We start from the raw sequence: 16,906 nt of genomic DNA, 5'->3' as shown, positions 1-16,906 counted from the left end.
GATATGCCCTATAATTTATCAAGCAGATTTCCTGGTTAGCTAAGTCATTTTCCTGTTCTTTTCCAGTGTTGTTCAAGATAAATTTTGTGGTATCATTAATGTCTCAGTAGAAGGGCTACATGATGTTATGACTGAAGATCCTGAAACAGGAACTTACAAAGAGTAAGTGGAATATCTAATTAACTTGTGTATGTTAAACAGTAGTAACATTTTAACATATGTAGTTTCTCTCTCTTTCTCTTCCTTTCTCTCTAAAAAAACCTGCTTTTAGAAATTGAGACATATGTTCTTAAGAATTTTGTTTTTGTAAGAGATTGTATTAGAATATGAAAAAAAAAATATTTGGTAAACAGCCTTACAATAAGATTAAATTTAATTATCTATTAGTTAATACATTTACCTACCAAATGGTCTTATATAAGTATACATAAACAATTTGTATCTGATGAATTTGCCAGAAAACTTGAAGTAAATTTATGATGCAGTCTCTAATTTTAGGCATGTGTACATCTGAAATTAACAGGTATGGGTTTTTTTTTAGGTGGAGGAAAGTTATATGGACTATGACAAAGTTTTATCAGTAATTAATTATCCCTTTATCAGCAACAAAAATGGTTTGTTGAACTTTATGCTGTGCTTTTCAGCATTTTTATAGTAATATAATTTAGTATGTTCAAAATTCATCAAGATATAGATATATAAAAAAAGATTCAAAATCATAGTTGAATATTTTGACCTAAAACCATGCTGCATTTCAATAGCAGTTTCTTGCAAAGCACTTTACTAAAATGAACCCTCACAAAACCTCACAAAACCCCTGTTTGAGAGGTTAGAAAATTATGTGTATAACATTATCTGTTACTGAAATACAGCAGTTAACACTGCTAACCAATGCAGTGTAGGAAATTAAGAATAGTAGATATACTCCATATTTCAAGAGATTTCTGAGCAGTGGGGAGTTACATCCTTAAAGCTGTAAAAAAGCACGTCAAACAAAATCCCACTATATATATATTGTATTTGTGTGTGAGGGGGGAAAAGTGATGCTTAGGAAGAAAAAAGTTTGATTTTATCTAAGTGAGTAGCTACCATTTATCTGAAACCTAACCTTTACAAAAACTTCCATAATTATTTTTCAGCGCTTTTATAACTAGATGGCACAGGTTTTCAATGTTTCTCCAGTGATGGGGGAAGAATTATTAAGCATCTCTTTTTCCCTTCTTCCTTCTCCCCTTCTCTTTTCTTCTTCCTCTGCCTAACATTCTTTAGGATGTTGCTCTTTGAAGCAGAAGTTTCTTCTGTTCAGTTACTATTGATTACATGATCTTACTCTACTGAGCTTTTTCCTTTGCTTAACATGCTTGAACAAGGAGGCAGTGTTTCTACCTGGAAAAGGGACACATGAGCAGCCCTCTTTTTTTTTTTTTTTTAAGACAGGCTAATACTAGTATTCCTTCAGACTTAATTTAATTTTTTTCACCAAATTACATCAGTGAATGGTTGCAGTTTTCAAATGCATAAATGAAACTTCCTCTTTTTCAGAAGTCCATTTCAATGTGACAGTTATCATCACTTATAGGCACATATTTATTATAATTTAAACTGTTACAGCTCTTGATTTTTCTGTCCAAGTTTTTGTCCCTTTTTTAACACTTTATCATTTAGAAAATACTTTGGCCTTGTTTTGATTTGTTGCAGAATGGCCTGAGATTTTCATTTGAGGTGTTCTTATTAATATAATTAGTTCCAATAGTTTTGGTTCATCACAAAGCTGCACCCTCACAAAGGTGAGGGTGCAGACATAATATTTGAAATGCTTTGAAGTTGGAGATGCATGCACATATTTGTGTATGCGCACACGCACACGCACGCATGGTTGTATTGGGGAGTGGAGCAGACTGCCAGTGTGGCTCTATTGACCCATTGCCAGGAAACCTGCCCCATCATTTCCCCAGCCCTCACTCCAATCTGGGTTTTCTACTTTCCATCCCTTATTCCCCATGTACCTCTCTGCATCTGTTTTCATGCCTTCTGGGAGGGATGTGGGGTCCCTTCTCTGTGGGCTCAGGATGGGGTTCCCCTTTCTGTTCCATCGAGCGGCCATATGTAACAAAAAGCAGTGCACTACTAAATGTTATCTCATTCCATCAGTTTTACAGAGGATCAGCTGCTTTTGGAGCATTTTGAAGGGCATGCATGTCTGTCTGATTCACCCTTTGAAGTGTTTAAAACTTTTTAAATGTGACATCTATTCACAACCTGAATGAACCTCTTTGACACTTAAATAGTTGTTGTTTTTTTACTTAAACAACAAATTAAGTCTTGCAAAATTCAACTTTTCAGCACCAGTAGCAGCTAGCCTAGGTACAGTACCTTTCAAAACTACTGTAAAATATCTAATAGCTTTTTTAAAAAGAAAAGAGAAATTAATTAGAAATCCTAGAAAAGACAAAGATACAGTGTTTGATGTTTGCAGCTATATTTGCATGACTATGGGACTGGTAATGCTTGCTTTACATTTCCTTGGAAAGACTGAAAAAATTTTGCGAAGGATCTTTTTAAATCTACTAGTAGGTATTCGAAATGCAAAAACATGTTCTTAAAATCTTGTACTTGAATAAATAGCATCTGGCTAGAGAATGTTTTTTGTTGAAAACTGTAGATACAAACTTGGGAGTCTCTCCGACTTGTTGTAACCAAGCACAAAATTATGTCTAAACATATCCGACGTCTTGCTTTAGAATTGCAAAATAAGTTGTAAAGATGGATAGGAAATACTTAAAAAAAAAAAAAAAATTGATTTCAATTTTTTGTGTGTACTAGATGACAGAATACCAAATAAATAGCAGAAACCCATACAATTTGGATTAAGGATGATTATCTTCAATTGGGGAAATTCTTTTATAATATACATAAAATAGTTTTTTGTACAAAATTGAAGAAATCTTTCTCACCCATCTGCATTTTATTTGAGTATATAAAGGAATATAAATTATAGTTCCATTTCTGAGTATAAAAACAAAGATGCAGTTTGTCCCATTATATGTAAATATAAATTTACAGTGAATTATAAGAATATAAATAAAAATAGAAATTTTTTTGTGGAAAAATGGAAAATAATGCTAACACTTGAATACAAGCAGGCATCATATTTTGTGTCTTTATTTGAAGCCATAATAAGCTACGTGAGAGAAAAAGCAAGATTTACATAATAACATTTTCCTAGTGACACTACTCATAAATATACATGAGAAAAAAAAATCTTTGTCAGTAGTATAGTATTACGGATATCAAAATACAATTTGTTCTAGAAAGCAAGTGTCATTATTCAAACATATTCCAGAGCGTTTCGTATTTTGTCAAATCAAAGAGTATCTCTGTTATAAACTGAATTCAATTTTTTTTTCAACTTTATCTTACCAAAGGAGAAGGCACTGATTTTTTTTTTTTTTTTTTTCCTGATCAAGCTCATTAAGTATGTGCATCCTGTTCCTCTGATTAATTTGGCAGTAGTAGGAATATATGGGAGGGTGAATTCTCCTGTATATTTTTAACCTCTTCCCGAACAATTTAAAAGCAGTTTCCTTTCAACTTCACCCAGATATATTCACAAGAAAAAAGGAAATATTTAACATCCCAAGATAACATAATTATTGTGTCCTGTCATATGGAAAAACATTTTCACTTGGATGAAAAAATAAATACCGTGAATAAAACAGAGTTTGATAACGCAGCTCAGTGGTTTTCAGTGGGACATATGAGCAGTGCCTAGTCCATCCATGGGCAGATTCTGGCTGGTGGGCCTGATTCAGGACTCACGGCAAGCATGGTAGGGGTCCCATCTTGCTGTGTAGAGGCGGGTGGGTGCAGCCTGGCCGTGATCCAGCCGTGCAGGAGAAGGGATTTTGACTTGGCCCCAACCCAGCCTGGGGGGGAGTTTCGGGAGTGGCCCAACACTGAAACAGCCACGCAGGGGAAGGTGATGTGGCTTGGCCCCAATCAGGTCATGGCGGTGGAAGGGGGCATGGCCTGGCTCCAACCCACTAGGCAGGGCTTAAGAATTTGGAAGCAGGAGAGGATGGTGGTATTAATTGCTACTGCTTCCCTACCACTAAATTTCCCAACCTGTGGGGAGCCCTGCTAGCCAAATGCCATGCCTCTACAGGCCACATTTGGCCTATGAACTGGCAGTTGAACACCCCTGTTGTAGCTGATGCTGGTTAGAAATAGGAGTTGTCTGTTGTCAACAAATCCTTCATAGACATATGAAGAATGTGTTGAAGTATAAATATTATAATAAAGAATGAAAGAAATATTCATTTGAAATGTCGAGCCTCAATTTTAATTTTGTGTGTGTAACACATTAAGGGAGTTGTTAATTAAATGACCTTATAACTAGAAACATATATAACGTGCTTTTGCATATTTTCTTGGCAGTATAGGTGTCAGAATACCAGGTATTTGAATATCTGAAGTAGGCTTAGGCCAGCAACAGTATGAAAACTAGATGCAAAATATGGGAAAATGTTCAGAATTTGTGAAGATTTCCCAGTGTAACTCCCAGGAAATTTACTAGGAGTGACCTTATTAAATCTTTGTGTAGCATTTTGAAAAGATACCTAATTTGTGATCTGTCCTCTTTCAGATTTTTATTGTAGTTTTTGATTAATGCAAATGAAAGTTATCCATGGGAACTGAGTCAAGAATAAATTCCTATTTTTAAGTACATGGTTCACAAGTGCACATTTCTCAGAAGGTGGTAATTCACTAAAATCCCACTAAAATATTAAATGAAACCTTTGCCTGGAAATTGTAAGATACAGTCTGTGTACATGGCTGTGAATAGCACAACCTGTTTCAGAGGATGGAGTAAAAAAATTACATTAATGGATACATTTGAAATAAACTTCCTATTATTGGAAGCAGCTTCTGAATTTCTTACCCCTTGTCTTAGTAATCAGTTTATACCCTGAAGGAAGAGGGCTTATATCCATTGTATATTAGAGATATTTTTATGCTACACAGTATAAGTGTGAATGTTTCTATTTTATGTATAAATATTGAATCTCTTTTGAATCCACTGATACTTGTATATAATTCATTGTCATAAGATGTCATTGAGAACAAACTAGTTATTAATGGTATAAAAGGAATATTTTCTCTTATCAGATTTAAGTATATTGCTTTTCAGTTTCATTGAATGTGTTGTGTGCTCTGCTTTTGAGAGATGTATTGTCCTGAATTAAAGACAGTTTGTTTTTGTAGAGAAGCAAGTTTATTTGCTGTTCTTTTTCCTTTCCAAGTGAGTATTGAATTTTTTTGTAAGTTGTCCAAACCATCATGGAAGTATGAATTAAATATGATTCTGTTCCACTGATTCAAGTGAGGAGTTGTGCAGTTAAAACTTGTAAAGATCTCTGCCCTTTCACTTTGTATAATTTCAAAAGTGATTTTGACTGCAAACTACAGGATTTCTAAATAGTTAAAGCTGCTTCATCATGCTGCTACCTGTCTTGGACGGCCAAAGCCGACTCGAGGCGATTCAATAATTACTCGTTCGTCGGGGCAGGCTGGTGAATAAGAGGCCGAGAAAGCTTTATCATTGTAAAACTTTACTTACGCCGCTTGCTGTTGTGACGAAAAACGGTCCGGTCGTCTGAACAACTACGTTAGTTGTTCCAGCTGGCAGGGCTCAGGCCAGCACGTCCATCTACAAATCGGGCCGGCAGGGAAAGGGATACGTCTGGGATTGCGCTCAGTGATGGGGAGACGAATCGATAGGTGATCAGTCTATCGATCAGCTCAGCCACGAGTCAGATCTCTCCAGAGGCACTCTGCAGCGTGTTCAAAGTTCTCCGACTTGGGCGGAAGTCGCGCTAATTTTTAAACGGCCAGCAAGCCAATTACTAGCCGCCACGTGTGCATAATTTAGAACTGGCCAATAGTGGGACACAAATTTACATTCAAATGGCGGGAACTCTCTTGCACCGGGGTTTTTCTGCAACAACAGAAAGCCTTTACTTTGCAAGAGGCTCTCATGTGGCGGGAAAATTCCACCGTGCCGAGGCACCAAAATCACTGGGTTGTGACACTACCTACTTCTTTATATAGTGTACTACAGATTTGTGTGTGTTTTCTTGTCGGCATGTTTGTTACTGGTTAGGAGTCTGTCCATAATTGCCTTCCTCAGGTGCTTTAATCATTAAAAAAAATACTGGAAAAGAATAACCTGTTTTGACTCTCAAGGACAGGAGTTTTTTCCTCTCCAGCAACTCATTTTGTATCCTCAATTAAACAACTCAGAGATCTAAAGCTATACTTTTGCAACCTGTGTTTACAAAGCTAAGGTATAAAGATTCCCTGGTTGCTTATAAATTTAAAATAAGGAGAGCCCTTGGGTTCTATAACGTTTGTTTAGACACTGCTTTTTAACATGGCTTAGAAGCCTGGTTTTGAAGCAGGCTAATGAAATGTGACCTACAAAAGGGGGAGAAATTGCTTGGGCCCTAACTTCTTTTAATTAAATTTAATTGTTAATGATGTGTATAGATGATATAAGGCAGGGGCTGTCAACTGGGGGTACACGTACCCCTGGGGGGTACTTGAGAAGGCCCTAGGGGGCACGTGATGGAGAAGCAGGGGGTAGGGCTGCCAACACTTTGCACTGCCATGTGTCACTGGTGCTTTTGTTTTGCACTGCTAGCACTTATGGTTTTGCTGCTGGGGACAGCTGCTGGGGGACCTCCCCTCCCCCGCTCATTGATCGGCTGCCGGGGGACTCCCCGCTCCTCCACTGGCTGCTGGGGCTACACCAGCCATAAAAGGTTGAAAACCCCTGGTGTAAGGCTTTCTTTCTCTTTTTAAAACTTTTTACCAGTTCAGATACGTAGGTAGACATATAGAGTGGATAAATAGACAATGCAGAACTTTTTATGGTAATCTCAGGTTAAGAGGCTTACTGCCTCCAGTAGATAGAAAAATCAATACCCTCACTGATTTGCTAAACAGGATTGAAGTGAAAAAGGGACAACATTTTAGAGAAACTGAGCCACTCAGATTGTGTTGCTGTTCTGGAAGGAACTGTAAACAACCTTCCTGTCTCCCCATCAGGTGGACTTCCAGGCTGATAGGCTCCCAGATGGCAACACACAGGATAGTTGTTGACATTTGCCCAAGTCCTGTGGGATCTCTCTTCTCATTGAAGTTTTGTATATATCACTCCAATGAAGAATAAACTCCATCAAATTACCACAAAGCACAATGGAGCATGAAGGTGGAGACACCTCTGCTCATAAGCATCATTTAGTCATAGATTTATTCTGCAGCCTTATAAATAGTGCTGTTCTTGTTGATCAGAACCAAGCACTAAGCATCTGAACATTTTACTTCTAAAGCTCTAATGTATTAGGGCAGTGGTGCTGAACTCTTTTGCCTGACGAGCAAGCTGGGCAGTGCCCAGTCTGACGGCAGGCCACATGGTGGTTTCAATACAAAGCCTGGGGCTAGCACGCAGCCACCATGCAACCACAAGGAGAGGGGCAGGGAGACAGGTGGATTCGCCTGGCCCTGCGTGGGGAAGGGGGCATGATCTGGTCCCAGCCTGGCTCCATGGGGAAAGGGGGACGTGACCTGGCTCTGATCAGTCTTACAGTGCTTAGGGTTTAGAAATTTGGAAGATGCAATGGCTCCACGGGTCTCATTTGGTTGTGCACCCATGTGTTAGGGGAATTGGATATATGAACGGTTGTCAGTTTCTTTTTATAACCATAGTGAACTCTGAATTTGTCTGTTTAGTGTAACAAAGGTACAAACCAAAAGGGGGCATCACTTTATATGATTTGGGAATAAATCTTAATATAGTTTATCTGGATCAACCCATTTCAGCTGAAAACTAGTTATCTAGCCTGGCTGGCAATTTCAAACGCTTCTCTCACAGGAGAATGGGTTTGCAATAAAGTATCAAATATTGTAAGTAATATAGACTCTTCTATTTTCTCTGTTATTACCCTTTTGATAAGGCCTGATGTTCAGAAGCAATGCTCATTTGTAAATAGTTTAATCATATTTTTTCTCATAATCTTGAATACCTAGTGAGGTTTCCCCCCCACCCCTGGGTAGTAATGTAAAACCTTTTAATTGGTAGTGTGTATTTAAGTCATCTCTTGTTCTTCTTCTTAGCTGTATGTTGATGTCTCATTTTGAAGAACCCAAAGTAACAGAAGATGAGGAACCTCCTACAGAACAGGACAAAAGGAAGAAGACAGTAAGTTTTGAACATCTGTTTTTAATGTTGAAACTAATCTTTTACTACGATAAAGTAGTTGACTTCAATTTTTTGGCATTACTTTTGGTTCATCCATTGCTTTTGGTTAAACTGTACTTGGAAATTGCAAATTCCAAACTGAAACAGAGAAGGCCCTTGGGGACGAGCCCCCAATAGTACATAACTATTAACAATTAAACTTTTGCATTTCTTCACAATATTGGGAAATGCTGCCAAGGGAAGCAATATCTTACCAACACTCCTGGAACCTATAATTCTAAAACTTTAATAACAAAGGTAACTCAGAATATTTAAGAAGATAGAGCTTAGTAAAATATGTGGCAGTCCAAATATTCAATTTTTTCTTATTTCTTTTGAAAACAATATGTTTCATTATATTACATAAAGTATTGCTACTGTAATATCTGACGATTTATTGGTTTGTGTGGAACATTTTTCAAAAATAGGTAACTGACTTCTGAGCACTGAGGTGATAGTGGAGGAAGAAAGGAGGAAAATCCCCTGAAATATCTTATGTTTTTTGTTTTTATCTCAAAGAAATAAATTTCTAAGATTTTTCCAATCAATCTTGCAGAAAGAGAATAGTATTAATATAAAATACTTGTAGGAAAATTCAAATGTTCTCAATGTTGTAGAGCAAAAGTATCAGTGTATACCTTCAAGAATTTGGTTAATTCATATTTCATTCTTCCATTGACTGGAACATTTACATCTTAAACAGGGTTTGCTATTTTCCTTATACCGTTATAGTTTTCTTAATTTTCTTAACCTATATGCTGTTCCTCAGTGGAGCCAGTTTGTGTTTTAGGTCAGTTCATTCTGTATTAATCATCTAAATCCACTTTTCATTAAACCTGAAGTATCCCTAATTAAAGTTAATCCCATTCATTTGTTTTAGTTTAGTAATTTTCATTCAAAATGTCAGTATTTTTTTCAAGTTCATGAAAATATTTAAAATAAATTATCTGATTAGAGTTTCACAAGCCCTGCTGACACATACATTTATAGTTAGTCGTGGTTTGTTTGTTTTCTGATAAAAGAAATAAACAGTAAAAATGAAGGATTTAAAATAATTTTGGAGACTTGCTCTCAATGAAGTTCAGTGTCAAATAATTTCTTTTTTGGCAGCTGGTACTCAGCCCTACAGTGGTATCTCAGGCCACATGTTGACCACGCAGAGAGAATTTCTCTGATTTACATATTTCCTCCCTTTTTGTTCACACTGAAGGTCTTAAAAGAGGCTGCCCATCAGATTTAATACTCTTTGCCCTGATCAGCTCAGATAAACTTGATATGTAGACCTGCTAATGCACTTTTAGGCTAGGAACAGACATTCAAAAAGCTGGAGCCTGAATTGATTCAGTCTTCGCAGGTTAGTCTAACCTGCATAGATTGAACCAATTTGCAAGTCAATAGACATTCACTTTTGACTCTGGAAATGCAGGCACATGCCTGCAGGGGCTCAGACCAGAAGCTGGGGTGGGGGGTACTAGAGTAGCCCCCGGCTGGAGGGAAACTAAGCTGAGGGAAGGGGTGTGGCCAGGCCTGAGCAGGTCTGAGTATGATTGGGAGAGATTTAAAACCCTGCCCTAGCCTGCAGGGACCCCAGCCAGGGTCTGCCTGGAGGGGGAGGGAAGAATCAGCCCCCATCAAGAGTCCCGGGGGCCCCAGGCTGGCAGCAGGAGTGGGGGCAGGGCCAGATCCCAGTCGCATAAGGGAAAGTGGGGGGTTAATCCCCACAGTGCATGGGGGAGTGGCATGGGCACTGGTAGGCTCTGCTCCTGCACTTGGGAACATGGGAGCCAGATGCCAGTAGCCTGATGGGAAGGAGAAGAAGGTTTAAACACCCCATTGCAGGCAGCAGCGGCGCAGACACCAACACGGTGCCCTGGGCTGAGTCCCTCCAAGCTATAGCCAGTGAGCTGCAGGAAAGGGGGGGGGAGGGGGTTGTGACCTGGCTGCTGGGGGAGGGAGCTGGGGCTAGTTATGGAGCCTGACTCACTGTTCTCTCCCACTACGGCAGCACGGCCTGGGCTGGGGCAGCCCCAGGGGCCAGGGATCAGCACCTGCCATCTCCCATCTCCAGCCTCACAAAGGGGCCATGGTTTGCAGGCAGGTTGCAGCTGCAGCATAGCTCCATGGCCCCATGCCTCTCCTTACGGCAGGCAGAGGTGATGCACCTGCCATCTGCTTGCGACAGTGCTGGGCACTCAGGGTAGGCTACTGCAGGCCAAGGGCATAGGCAGTGGCAGGGGAAGGTAATGGACCACCACAGCATGGTCTGGCCCAGCCCTGTCACCCAGGAGTGCAGCCCAGTCCAGCATGGCCCCATTACCCAGGGGTATAGGCAGGGACGGGTCTGCAGTAACCTCCCGTGAGCAGGCAGCAGGTGATAGGTGCTTCACCTCTGCCTGCCATGATAATTTGCTCTTCCACTGCCACTGGAAAAGGCAAGAGAGCGGGGAGCCACGCTGCAGCTTCAGCCCACCTGCAAGCTACAGCTCCCATGCGGGGCTGGAGGCTGGAGCTGGCAGGCACTGACCCCTGCCCCAGCCCAGGCCACGTTGCCGTAGCAGGAGGCAGCAGTGAGTCAGGCTCCAAAACTAGCCCCGGTTCCCACTCTGCAGCCAGGTCGCAGCCCTCCTCCCCATCCCCTCCCCACAGCTGGCGGGCTGCTTCTCAGAGGGACTCAGCCGAAGGTGCCATGTCTGTGCCCACGCTGCCTGCAATGGGGAGATTAAATTCCCCCCCTTCCCCTTAGGCTACTGGCATCTGGCTGCTGCAGCCCTGGGTGCACAAATGGAGCATATCAGTGCCTGTGCTGCCCCCTTGCCCCTCCCTTGCCATGCAGACCCAGCAGCACTCCAGAGCAGGGTTTCCCACCCCCACCCGTTTCTCAGCCAGCCAAAGCAGTAATGGTGCTCCAGCTAGGGAGAAGAGGGACGGGGCCAACCGTACTTGGTTGGAACAGACAGCAGTGCCCAGCTCAGCCTAGGGCTGCAGAGCATGCTGGGATGCTGTGGGACTCTGATTTAACTTAAACCAGGAGGGGGTCTGGGACACAAGTTCCATAAACAGTTTGACCTCAGTTGGTTAAGTCTGATACTACGTTCAACCAGGTTAATCTCAAAATGGTTTTGGCCATTTTGAAACTGGTTTACGTGCACTAACATTATGTTCTGTTACAGGTTTAAACCAGTTTCTGATCACTTAAACCAGTTTATGTGCAACTTCTGTCCCTAGCCTTAAGGAGTGAAAATATCTTTCTCTGAAATCATTGGTGCTCTTAGCCCCATGTACCAAAATCTCAGACGGGTTCATGATATCTTCTGTAGGATTTTGCATCCTCTTAAAGATAACCCAGACCATGCTGCCCAAAAGAAAGAGGGCACCTGGGCATCCTGTGGTACCCTCAAACAGATCTGAAGGCACCTCATGGTGTTGTAGGACTCTGGTTGAGGATCTCTGTCTTTTCATTAGAAATACTGTCTACTGAGGATCACTGTCTTTTCATTAGAAATACTAAGCATATTTGTTAATTTTGCTTTTATATTATTTCTTAGATTTTTCTTAAAGGTTACTAAGAAATGTACGTAGCAAAAATTGTTGTTTCCTCATAACTACTTATGTGAACTGCAGTGGTCACTAAGATAATATTGATTTGTCTCTAATCTTAATACAACTCTAAAGATTAGGATGAGTAATATACTTACTTGTGCATGTTCTTGCATTAAATTATTAAGTTAATTTTATCAATAGAGAAGTTTAACCTACAGAAAGTCACACATTACCATTTTCTGATGATTGTAAATAGCTAATATGCTTTAAAAAAATAAAAAATACTTTTCTGTGTTGACATATTGTCAACTCTTTTTTTTCCAACTTTTTTTGCAATGAATAACCTGAAAATTTGTTAACAGAATTTTTAAGTATTTTTTTTCTCTTTTTTTTTTTCTTTGGCCTCTCAGTTATAGCCATCCTGGTGAAAAGTGACTTTCTTTTTTAGGCATTTTTGTCTATAATAAAATACGTTAAATATCAGTAAAGACATCATTATTATGCAAGTATTAGCAAGAATATTGGTAACAGTATCCATTATAAAAGCCTTATGATTATATTTTTCTTTTCTTAAATTAATTTACAATGCAATACGTACAGCAAAAGAATGTTTCCAATGGGATATAATGATATTTGTGACAGCGTAAGCAAAATTTGGGATTATCAAAATTGTGGATATTTTCTATTTAATATTCCAAGACTTGATCAGTTTGATGGGATTCTTATTACCCTAGCACAGCGGTTTTCAACCTTTTTTGGTCGGGGTACCCCCAGCGGCCGGTTGAGAAGCGGGGAGTGCTCTGGCAGCTGGTCGACTGGGAGGGAGAGGGAGGAGGGAAGGGTCCTGCACACATCAACGAAACCGGAAGTGCTGTCGGCTTCTCTGCACCGCTGCCACATACTCCCTGGGGCCTTCCAAAGTGTCCCCACGGGCACGCATATCCCCAGTTGAAAACCCCTGTCCTAGCAAAAGAAAATTAACTTTAACTTCCTTTCAGTATACAAATATAATTGATCATTCTTAGTATTTTAAAAATTGAAATAAAATCACAAAATATTTAGTCAAATCATCCTTGCTGTTTAATATATCTTTCTATTGAAGCAAAAATGAACTGATGTGATTAAGCATAAAGTAAGCAAATTGTCTTCATTATCAGTAGTTACTCCATTAATATGGGAAACTGACCTTCTTGGGTAAGTGCAGACAGTCAGAAAGCCAGAGGTTGAATTGATTCAATGTCTGCAGGCTTCTCTAAGCTGCTTAGATGAACCGATAATGAAGTGAACTGTTAAGTATATCAGTTAAGTTTCTACATTCATCCAGATCTATCTTAAACTGTTTTTTCCAGTTTGAAACTGGTTTATGTGCCTTGAAATTCTGAGCTAGGGACAGAAGTTACATACAAACTGGTTTAAGTGATGAGAAACTGGTTTAAACTTGGAACACAGCGTAAGTTCAGGGCACATAAACCAGTTTCAAAATGACTGAAACTGGTGTAAGGTAAACCTTGTTGAATTTAGTATCACACTTAACTGATTTGGGTCAAACCAATTATGCAATTTCTGTCCCAGCCCCCTTTCTGGTTTAAGTTAAACCAGAGTCTTCCAGCATCCCAGATGCTTTGCAGTCCTGGGCAGGGCTGGACTGTCTGCTGGAGCAGGGCAGGATTGGCCCTGCCCTTTCCTTTCCTAGCGCCTGAAAATTTGTTAGCAGAATTTTTAACTCTCAAATGAAACAAATAATGGGTTAATTAACACTAAATCTACACAGTAGCTAAAAAGTATCTAGTACAAGAGGCAAATGCCAGTTCACCAAGGCTTTCTACCCAAATTTTATGCATTAGGTGAGAGTTGGTTGTCATCTCATGCAATATATAGTACACAATAGATGTTACCTAGACTAGTTTATGGGGGGCCCCCAAAACGAAGGCGAGAGCCAAATTTTACATGGTATTATAAATTAGTTTCTCACCCTTAAAATTCACTAGTGACTTCTTGAAGCAGTAACTGAATGAACCAGTCTGTAAGGTACCACCCTGCCCTGTCTTCCTGAAGCTGTGTTAACTAGATAAACAACAAATATCTGGAGTTACAGGCCTGGCAGAGGGAATGGTGCTGTTATCCATTGTAAGAAAATAAGAAGGAATAGGGAAGTTATACTGAGGGATGATTAAGAGCTCAGTTTTGAACATGGTAGCTGAAAAGAACATTTCCATATCTACGGGTATGGTAGAAGGGATTAAGACATTTTCATGGTTGTTTTTCTGCCTGAAAAAATCACAGCAGTCTTCTGCAAGGAAAATTAAGTGAGGATAAACAGGGTAAGGGTTTGAGAGGTGATGAATAAGCAGCTTGGATTGGGGGCAAGGGATTCAATTACAGTTTAAAAAAGATTTGCCTTTTAGGAATATGGTAGAATTCAGAGAGGAGAGAGTGAACTTTCAGTGAGGAAAATAAAGAAGATCACATTTCCATCTGAGACTAGAAGCAGAATAAGTGGATCTTGGTGGAGAGTCATGGCTGGGATTGTTAGGACAGACTTTAAGATGAGAAAAGGATCCTCTTCTATATAAACATTTTTATATTCTTCTAGCAGTTTTGTTTGTAGTTATCTTTATTTTAAAATAAACAGATTATTGGTTAATGAATCAGTTAAAATATTTTGCAGTGCAGGTAAAGATGCTTAGATACAATGGATCTTCTCCAATACCAGTATGATGTCACAAATAAATATCTACAGAAAAAGATGAATTAAGTTAATTTGGCAACCATTAATTCCCCCTTTATGAAAGCATTTATGAAAATACTTCTAGTTGATTTTTTTTTTCTTTGAAAAAAATTATAGAAAGGAAACTGGGAGCGCAACGGGTACTGCAAGACAAAACTGTAGTACACTCATGGCCACAGGGCAGCCGTGACACCTCCTGGTGGTCATGTGGCCCCTGCCCGGCTCAGGCTCAGCTGCAGCCCTGTCCTTGAATCTCACCCACCATGCCTTTGTCTTAATGAAGGTTATAAAAGGGAGGCTGCCCTTGGGCTCTCTATGAGTCTGAGCCTGTGTTGATCCCTCCCTGTCTCTTCCTGGATCCCCTCTGTCACAGTCCTGTGCCCACAGACTAGCAGGCCCTCCCAGCCTGCCTGTACCCCTGCTGGGCACCTGTCGCCTCTATAATATCTCTCTAGGAGATTTGTATTAAAATTTGAACAGGAGCAAACTGAAATGTGTTAATCATTAAGAAGTCATTGAATACATTTCTGAAGATATATCCATATATGGAATTCTGTAGGAGTCTATAGAAAATAAGAAAATATGCATTCACGTATTACCACAAAGTAGGGCTGTGTGAAGCTTTGGGTGCTGATTTGATTCGGAGGAGATTTGGCCTGATTTCGTCTTCCGAATCTCCAAATCTGAATCAAATCAGGAGACCAATAAAAAGGTCTGAATTGATTCAAAGCGCTTCAAATCAATTCGAAAAAGATTCAGAGAGCTTCAGAAATTTGGAGCAGTCCCCACTCACCGCCGCAGGGAGCTGTACCCAGACTCCATCCCGGTAAGTAGGGGGCGGGGGGGGGGACTAGAGGAGGGGAGGGGTGACCATGGGGGGACCCCCACCAGACCCCATCCTCTGCCTGCTCCCCCAGCCCCCTGAGCACCTCCTGACCCCCGCTCACTCTCCCAGCCCCACCCCATGCTTGCCCCACCTGGCCCCAGCTCCCAGTTCTTTAAAAAAAGAAAAAAAGAAAAGCCCCCACTCACCAGTTGCTATCAGGCAGGGGTGCAATCCCCACTGCCTCACGCTGCATAGTGGGGCTCTGCCATGAGCCCCCAGGGGCCTCAACGGCCACTGCAGCAGCCGGTGAGTGTGGAGCTTTGTTCTTTAAAAAAAAGGGGGGGGGAAGAACCCCCCATACAGTGGGGGGCAGCAGGGATCACCTCCACACCTGGCAGCAGTTGGTGAGTGCAGGGCTTTCTTTTTTTTTTTTTTTAAAGAGCTGGGAGACTGGGGCTGGGTGGGTAGCCATTGACAGGGCTGGGAGAGCAGGCAAGTGGTGGGGCCTGTTTGATTCACAGATTTGGCTGATTTGGCAGCGGCCGAATCTTCAAATCAGAATTGGCCAAATTGATTTGGGACAGTGATTCGAGTCACCAGATCGAATCAATGTCCCCCGAATCAGCTGAATCCGAATCTGAAACGAATACTAGCCATTTTGTACAGGCCTATCACAAAGCACATTGTTGTACAGAAACAGCGCTCTTCAGCCATCATTTCTTTATTTCATTGATGTTAGTAGTCTATTACGTTTACTTTTTTCTTTACAGGAATACATTTTGATATGACACATAATGATTTCAGTTACTCAGTGTATTTTTGGCACAGCTGATCAAAATGTAAGGAGTAAAGATAAGTGATAAAATGATTGCAGCTTTTGATGTTGTGTAGTCAATTCTTTTAAAGATCTTGTGAAGGTTCAGTGATCAGTATGGGTTTTCAGCTTGACAGCTAATAAAATTATATAGACAAGCTGTCCAAGCAAATAATGTTTCTGTCTATCCATTTATTTGTATTTTACTCAAATATAATCCATGCTTTCCAAAACTAGTACTTCCTTTAGGTAATGGAGTTATTCCTATTGATCCCTAGACTGTATACATTAAAGTTAATATTACCCTTTTTGCTATTTTGAATTTATTATTGTAGTTATAAATTGAGAACCGTCTGTGCAGTTGCAGTACATACCATTTTATTCTTTTTTTTCCTTTTTTGCTAAAAGAGATGACATTCATGTTTGTTATTTAACTTGAGACATGCCTGATGCATATTTTAGGAGTTTGGGAATGTGTCAAATTTTCATTAGTGCTTTTCGTGCATAGTAATAGAATAGGACTTCAGAACACCAAATTAAAATGTAAAGTTTCATTATGGCTGGAGGCAGTGGTGTTTGAAAACAGGTTTTAATCAATGATTTTTTTAAGTCTGTCCTGTATAATAATTGAGAATAAGGGCTGCAAGGATGCTTAATTGGTAGCAAACACATAAATAAGTGATATTGTCAAATATT

At 40.2% G+C, this 16,906-nt stretch overlaps 1 protein-coding gene across 1 annotated transcript in view; it reads left to right on the top strand.

Annotated features, from left to right (window-relative positions):
• Positions 1-16,906, top strand: part of IPO11 (importin 11) — a 290,306-nt gene that overhangs the window by 236,173 nt on the left and 37,227 nt on the right. Inside the window, exons 29-30 of the mRNA XM_006263744.4 lie at positions 67-162; positions 8,179-8,263. Coding sequence (XP_006263806.1) covers positions 67-162; positions 8,179-8,263 — 181 coding nt within the window. The remainder of the gene's footprint in view (positions 1-66; positions 163-8,178; positions 8,264-16,906) is intronic.

The sequence above is a fragment of the Alligator mississippiensis genome, chromosome 3 (genome assembly GCF_030867095.1).
Source record: "Alligator mississippiensis isolate rAllMis1 chromosome 3, rAllMis1, whole genome shotgun sequence".
Lineage (NCBI taxonomy): Eukaryota > Metazoa > Chordata > Crocodylia > Alligatoridae > Alligator > Alligator mississippiensis.
Note: the sequence above shows the minus strand (reverse complement) of the source record. Positions and strands in the feature narration are given on the sequence as shown.